The sequence below is a fragment of the Odocoileus virginianus genome, unplaced genomic scaffold, assembly GCF_023699985.2.
Source record: "Odocoileus virginianus isolate 20LAN1187 ecotype Illinois unplaced genomic scaffold, Ovbor_1.2 Unplaced_Scaffold_16, whole genome shotgun sequence".
Lineage (NCBI taxonomy): Eukaryota > Metazoa > Chordata > Mammalia > Artiodactyla > Cervidae > Odocoileus > Odocoileus virginianus.
The window spans coordinates 341,062-348,776 of NW_027224278.1; the positions used below are offsets into that span (position 1 = coordinate 341,062).

Genomic DNA, 7,715 nt, shown 5'->3' on the forward strand with positions numbered 1-7,715 from the left:
CTTCCCTGGTGGCTCAGACAGTAAAGCATCTGCCTACAATGCGGGAGACCGGGGTTCAATCCCTGGGTTGGGAAGATCTCCTGGAGAAGGAAATGGCAACCCACTCCAGTATTCTTGCCTGGAAAATCCCATGGATGGAGGAGCCTGGTGGGCTACAGTCCATGGGGTCGCAAAGAGTCGGACACAACTGAGCAACTTCACTTCACTTCACAGACAGCTACAAAATCTACCTCTCTTCTAATATAAACATCTTCAACTGGCTACTGAAGAATCCTAACCTAGAAATTTTGCAGAAAGTTTAACATAGCCAGGACTGACCTTCCTCATTTTAATTGTATTTACCCTATGTTCTCCTTGATTTTATTCCTCCTACCTTTATTTATGTTTATCACTTATTTTACTTCATTGTTTACTTTTCCTTATTTTTGCTTTTTTTTCCTTAATTACTATTGATTTTATTTTTCCCTTGTTAATTTGAAATTATTACTTTAGGTTTCCAGTCCATTAATAATTGATTTGCTTTTTCCTATTAATTTTTCAGTCACATGTAACTTAATTATTTCAAAATGTCCCTAAACTGAACGTCTTCCTCAATGCTTCACAGCCCCTTATTAACATCCAGTTATGCATCTGCCTCATTCTCTTGGCAAATGGGCATTATTAACTGTCAAGTAGCCCAGGGGAAAAACCTACAGTCATTCTAAATTTTTGCCTATTCTTCATCCTCCACATCTAATTATTTATTTCTTAGATGTGTCCTCTTTTCTATAAGCTCAAGTTCTCAGTATTTTTCTCTCCAGTTTCAATTATCCACATTGTTTTTCATGTTTTTGTCATCTTGCTTCTCACCAGTTAATCTCGTACCTTAGTTTATTTTATTTTTTTGTCTTTTGTTTGCGTTTTTATTTTTTTATTTTTTTCCTTTATTTTTATTAGCTGGAGGCTAATTACTTTACAGTATTGTAGTGGTTTTTGCCATACATTGACATGAATTGCATCTTAGTTTAAAATCCTGTGATTCTCTGTGCTATGCCAACAGGAACTTTTCACTCTCTTCCTTGAATATACCTTGTTCTTCTACATTGATATGTTTGGTCATACCTTTTTCCTGCCTGAAATGCCTTCTTCTCACCTCAGTCATTCCAGCCCAAGCCTTGCTCGTTCTTTAAAACTAAGCAAAATTATTCTCATCCACATCTCAAAAAATTTATCTATACAACACCCCACTATAATAATTTCCTCTCTTTATGGCTCCACTGTCTTGTATATAACTTTATTATGGTGCCTATCATATTTTACCGGTACTTACTTGGTTCATTCTTCTAGATAGACTATGGGCTTCTTTAAAACAGAGACTATATCTTATTCATGCCCGTATTGCCCAAGTCTGACACATATAGGTTTCAGTACATATTGAATATATTTAGAAGGAACCCTTAGTGGCATTAATATGTCAGAGTACACAAAAAAGTACAACTGGAAGACAATTAGGAAATGAGATTTATTTCTTAATGAAAAGAAAATGACACAAGTAGAATCAGTAATCATTTTTTTTCTAAAAGTTTGATGTATTCTCTTTTCTCCACTGAACAGAGTAATTTAATTTTTCCCTTCTTTAGCATTCAAGTGTTTCACTGTCTTAAGCATGAAGGAACAGGTGGCAGGACACTGCTAGTTGATGGATTCTATGCAGCAGAACAGGTACTTCAAAAGGCACCTGAGGAATTTGAACTCCTCAGTAAAGTGCCATTGAAGCATGAATATATTGAAAATGTTGGAGAATGTCAAAACCACATGATTGGGGTTGGACCAGTCTTAAATATCTACCCATGGAATAAAGAGCTCTATTTGATCAGGTGAGTACCAAAGAACTATCCCTCAATGTAATATATTTGCCAGATATTAGTTTTCTAATGTAATGAAAATTCCTATGATCTATATCTATCACATTTTAATATTGCTATTCCATAGCTTTTTATTAGTACAATTTCTATTCTTATTAAAATTCCCATAGAATAATAAATAGGCCAACAGCCAAGGAACACTAGATTGGAGGGGCAGATATTTCACATAGCATTTAAAAATGAAAACACTTTTAAACCAAAAACAGTTATTAAATTGTGCTCAGTGATCAAACAGCTAGGGTGCCTAAAGGCATGATAACCACAACATTTGACTCTTGTCCATTTTTATGCATTTCTCCTGAACTGTGTATATTGCCACCTAGTATCTTGTACATTCATAAAGCACATCATATGCAAAACTGAACTTGTCATCTCCACTCATTTCAAGCCTGCTCCTTCACACACAATTGTGAAGATAAAAATAAATTGTTGCCCCTGTATTGTAGTAGGAACTACATAAATCCTAAATCACTTCCCTGGGATAAGCTCCACTGGAAAACTCTCCCTCCGTCATCTCTTGTGTCTCAATTGCCTAGAACAATGAGTAGGTGCTCAATATTTTCCCCAACGTTTTATTATGAACACTTTTAAATACAAAAAAGTTAAAAGCGTTTACAAGGAAAACTTGTATACCTACCACTGAGATTCTACCATTAAGATATTGCTATACTTGCTTTGGGCTTCCCTAGTAGCTCAGCTGGTAAAGAATCTACCTGCAATGCAGGAGACCCTGGTTCAATTCCTGGGTGGGAAGATCCCCTGGAGAAGGGATAGGCTACCCACTCCAGTATTCTTGCCTGGAGAATCCCCATGGACAGAGGAACACTGGCAGGCTACAGTCCATGGGGTTGCAAAGAGTCAGACATGACTGAGCGACTAAGCACAGTGCAGTACATGCTTGCTTTATTACCAATCTACCTATCTTTCTATCCTTCTGTTTTTTTTTTTTTCATTTATTTTTATTAGTTGGAAGCTAATTACTTTACAATATTTTAGTGATTTTTGCCATACATTGACATGAATCATTATAACCCTTCTGTTTATAAATTAATCTTATTTTTGATACATTGCACAAAACATTGAAGGTATCTGTCTCCCAATATACTTCAACATTTATAACCTTAAGTCTAAAATTCAATATTTGTTTACAGATGTTTAATTTTGATATAAAATATACATACAATGTATATACCTACAATGTTGGTATAAATATTGAATATACGCTTGCTGAGTTTTTAAAACTGCATACACCTATGTAACCCAAATGTCTATCAAGATACAGACTATTACCATCACTGCAGAAAGTACCTTTATACCCCTTGTCAGCCCAACCCTACACACACACTGAGAGGAAACATCTGTTTTTATTTTTTACCACCATAGATTTGTTTTGCCTGTCTAGAAATTCGCATCCTGGAACAAATCCATTCTTTTATGAATAAACACCTGGGCTGTTTCCTGTTTGGGATTATTTTGAATAAAGCTGCCATCAATGTTCATGTAAAACTATCTTTGTAGATATGTGTTTTCATTTCACACAGATAAATACCTAAGAGTGGAACTGCTGGATCATAGAGTACGTGACTTTTTAGTTTCATTAGCAACTTTTACTAAAGCATGTGTTCCATTTTACAGTTGTCAACAATGTATGAAAGTTGTAGCTTCTCCATATCCTTGCTAATACTTGGTGTTTTCAGTCATTAATTGTAGCCATTATACTGGATATCTCCTTGGTGTTCTAATGTGTATTTTTTGGTGACTGATGATGTTGAGCTTATTTCCACGTGCATATTGGCCATTCATATATCTCCTTTTCCTAAGTAACTAGTTAGATATTTTGCCCACTTTTGCACTGGATTGACTTTTCATTATTGAGTTGTCTCAGCCTTTCCTATCCATTTTGATATTTTTTTATTTCTCATTCACCAATATGTAGGAGTCACTCAGTTTCCAGATTTCTTTCATAGGGAGTTGTTCTCTGTGTAACTGTAGATTTGTTTCTATTATAGACCAGAACCTCCAGCACTATTTGTAATAGTTACAAACTGGAAATTACTTACACATCTATCAATAGAATGGATAAATGGGTGAAAGTCCCTCAGTCGTGCCCAAAAGTCCCTCAGTCATGTCCGACTCTTTGTGACCCCATGGACTATACAGTCCATGGAATTCTCCAGGCCAGAATACTGGAGTGGGCAGCTGTTCCCTTCTCCAGGGAATCTTCCCAACCCAGGGATCGAACCCAGGTCTCCCATACTGCCAGGAGATTCTTTACCAGTTGAGCCACAAGGGAAACCTTGAATGGATGAATGCATTGTGGTATAGTCCCACAATAAAATTCTATTCAACATGAAGGATGAACTATTGACATGCGGTACAATAATGATAAATCTTCTAAATATAACATTAAATGAAAGAAGCCAGACACAAAAAAGTACATACTATAGTATTCCATTTATATAAAGTTTTATAAATAAGCAAAACTAATCTGTGGTGACAGAAGTCATGACGGTATAACAGTTATCCTTGGGTGAGGTGAAAGACATGCCATGTGGCGTGGCCAAAAAATATATAAAAACAAACAAAACATAATATTCTAAGATGGTAGAAACCAGCTAGAACTTTCTTCTATCCCCTACCCTCAGATTTTTCAAAGGAAAAAATAAATATGATCAACAGGCAGTGGAACTCTTCTTAAAAATCTTATAGTCTTGAGAGAACATTAGCTTATTATTGCCACATCATCAATGGACAAGTAATGAATATAGGTAAAGCCTTATATAAAATCGCCCCATCAGCAACAGATGTTTTAATATGTTTTGGGGGAAATCTTTCTTTCTCACAATTTCACCTTAGGTACAACAACTATGACCGGGCTGTCATAAATACCGTACCTTATGACGTTGTCCATCGTTGGTATACAGCACACCGGACTCTAACCAGAGAGTTGAGGAGGCCTGAGAATGAGTTTTGGGTCAAACTCAAGCCTGGCAAGGTGGGTGCCAAGCTCAATAGACGTCACGTAAGCAGTGAGGAATGAGGATTTATTGAATATATGAGTCAAAATGTTACAAAGGAAAAAAAAGAAGGGAGTCCTGAGTATTGGCCCTGCTCCTACCACTCACTTACTGAATGACCCGGAAGCAGGCTCCCCCGAGTATCTACCCATCAATGGTTCTATTTGTATCAGGAGTGAGTTGAACTTGATAGTCCCTAAGGGTCCAGCTGACTTCATGATTCCTTTTTTTTTTTTTTGGCTCTTCATATTTCCTCTGGATAAAGAATATCTCTAGCTTAGTGTAAGACAGTGAAACAGTAACTCTTTGAGAGAGAGAGAGAGAGAGAATTAAAAGAAAAGAACAAAAGAAACCAATGATCTGGTTTGCTTTGATAAAAGAATAATTACTCGAGAAATAGAACCTCCTCAGATACAGGGCCTGTTATCTACTGTTGCCTTTGTTATTTCCATTTATCCTAATACAGAGCTATGCACATCCTAGTTGTCACATGTTTAAAGAAAGAAAGAAAGTGAAGTCACTCAGTCGTGTCTGACTCTTTGTGACTCCATGGACTGTAACCCAACAGGCTCCTCCATGGAATTTTCCAGGCAAGATTACTGGAGTCAAATGTTGACTTAATCTCAAAATTAAAAAAAAATCTCATTAAATGTAATCAGAGAACAACCTAAAATTTTTATTTTAAATGATCTCTTCTGATTTATGATTCCTGTGGTCTGCACTTGTTCTGAGTATTTTTCCTCTCTTTTTTTCCCTGTTCACAGGTCCTATTTATAGACAACTGGCGTGTCCTACATGGCAGGGAATCCTTCACAGGCTACCGCCAACTCTGTGGCTGCTATTTAACAAGGGATGATGTATTAAACACTGCTCGTCTCTTGGGCCTTCAGGCTTAAAATTGATGGCATTGAGATTATGAACATGCCTGACACCCTGACTATCAGAATTTCATTTCATATCAGCAGAATAATATTGTGTCAATACCAACTTCAAATTGTCTCCTCACATCATCACATGAAAGAAAATCCTCCCCTTTTTCTAGTAAGGAAAACCTTAGAGAGACCATCTCGTATGATATCTCTCTTCCCCAAGTTACAACGTGGACTCATTTGGTTTTTAGATCTTTTGATGTAATTTTGGTCAATCTTCTTCAGAAATATAATCATCACATTGATGAGAAAGAATAATAGTCACTAGGTAAAATTTTGTTTCAACAGGATCTATCAGAAAGAAGAGAATTAGAGGAATAATGCAGTCTAGCTAGAGCTGAAATTTGCAACATTTTTTGGTCTTAAGACATCCAAACACTTCAACGCTATTGAGGACACCAAAAAGTGCTTAGAGGTGGGTTATATCTATTGCTACTAATTATATTAGATATGAAGACTTAGAAATGTTTATAATTTAAGAACAAAATAGCATACATCTATCAGAGAGATGACTTCATCACATGTCATATAGCCTCTGGAAAAGTCTTCTGTACGTTCATTAGATAATTAAATGGAAAAGGCAATATCATCTTAATATTGTTATTTAAAATATTTTTATTAATAATACACAGACCGACTAAAAGAATCTCAGGGACTACTCCAGGTGTCTTTACACTACACTTTGAGAACCAGAGGCCTAGAGCAGCAGTCCCCAACCTTTTTGGCACCAGGGACTGGTTTCGTGGAAGACAATTTTTCCACCAACTGGGCCAGGGTGGCAGGAGTAGGGGGGGGGTGTGGTTTCGAGACAATTCAAGTGCAACAATGAGGAAAGGTTGTAAATACTTAGAAAGTTTCGCTCACTCACCCACTGCTCAGCTGCTGCTGTGTGGCCTGGTTCCTCACCTGGTTAGGGTCCCCTTGGTTTAACTGAAAGCTTTAATTTTTTTCTGTGATCTCCTAGAACTACAGATATTGTAGGAATTGCTTCATAGCACAAGCTCAGTGATAAGGTGGGAACTGAATACATAGTATTTTATCTTATGAGAAGAATTATCTCTTCTAAATCATCTCTCAAGGAGTAAAACTAAGAAATCACAATAGTTCCTGTGGAACAAACCCATCCGTTTGGTAATTCTGTGAGGGATAATTACACAAAGGATTTTAGAGATTTCTGAGGTTCCATATGATAATTCACATATGCACACACATACACACATGCATGTGCATGCCCACATGCACACAAAACACAGTGGAGATTACTGTCCAAACTTGCATTTTAATTTTTGAAGGAATTTATGATGCAATGTTTTCCTCCATTTCTGCTGCTCTCTTTTTCTGTCTTAAAATATTCTACATGTCAACTGCCAAGATTTGACTGGGTTAAGTATAATTAGTTTCTTTTATTTTTAATGATTTTCCTTTATATGTGGAGAGAGAGAAGGGGAAAAAGAGAGAGACAGAAGGATAGGTTTGAGATTTATTTTCTGTTGGCTTTATTGAAAATGAAGTTGTACAATAACCACATTGACTGCTATAGAATGATGTAAGACAATCCAGGCTAGGATGTATGTAAGAGGAAAAAAGCATTATTAGTGAGGATAGGAGTCACAAATCAAAGTCAGTATTCTCTGACAGGGAATAGAGCCTAATCTGATGTTTACAGAAAGTTCTTAGTTCACATTTAACAATTTATGAATTATTTTATTGACCCATCCAGGGCACCAAACTATGTTCTCAAATATTTCTGCATTTTAATTGTACTGCATAGGAATCCTTAGGGGTCTCCCATGAAAAGTGTTTTCCTCTTAGGTCAAAGGACTGATGATTAAATTCATGTATTAAAGAGTATTTGTTGTTGTTTA

At 36.4% G+C, this 7,715-nt stretch overlaps 1 protein-coding gene across 2 annotated transcripts in view; it reads left to right on the forward strand.

Moving 5' to 3' along the window:
• TMLHE (trimethyllysine hydroxylase, epsilon) overlaps positions 1-7,715 on the forward strand; it is a 58,236-nt gene extending 50,521 nt beyond the window's left edge. For both annotated transcript variants that reach the window (XM_020912584.2, XM_020912585.2), the window contains 3 exons: positions 1,620-1,856; positions 4,761-4,899; positions 5,686-7,715. In XM_020912584.2, coding sequence (XP_020768243.2) covers positions 1,620-1,856; positions 4,761-4,899; positions 5,686-5,817 — 508 coding nt within the window. In that variant the 3' untranslated portion in view covers positions 5,818-7,715. The remainder of the gene's footprint in view (positions 1-1,619; positions 1,857-4,760; positions 4,900-5,685) is intronic.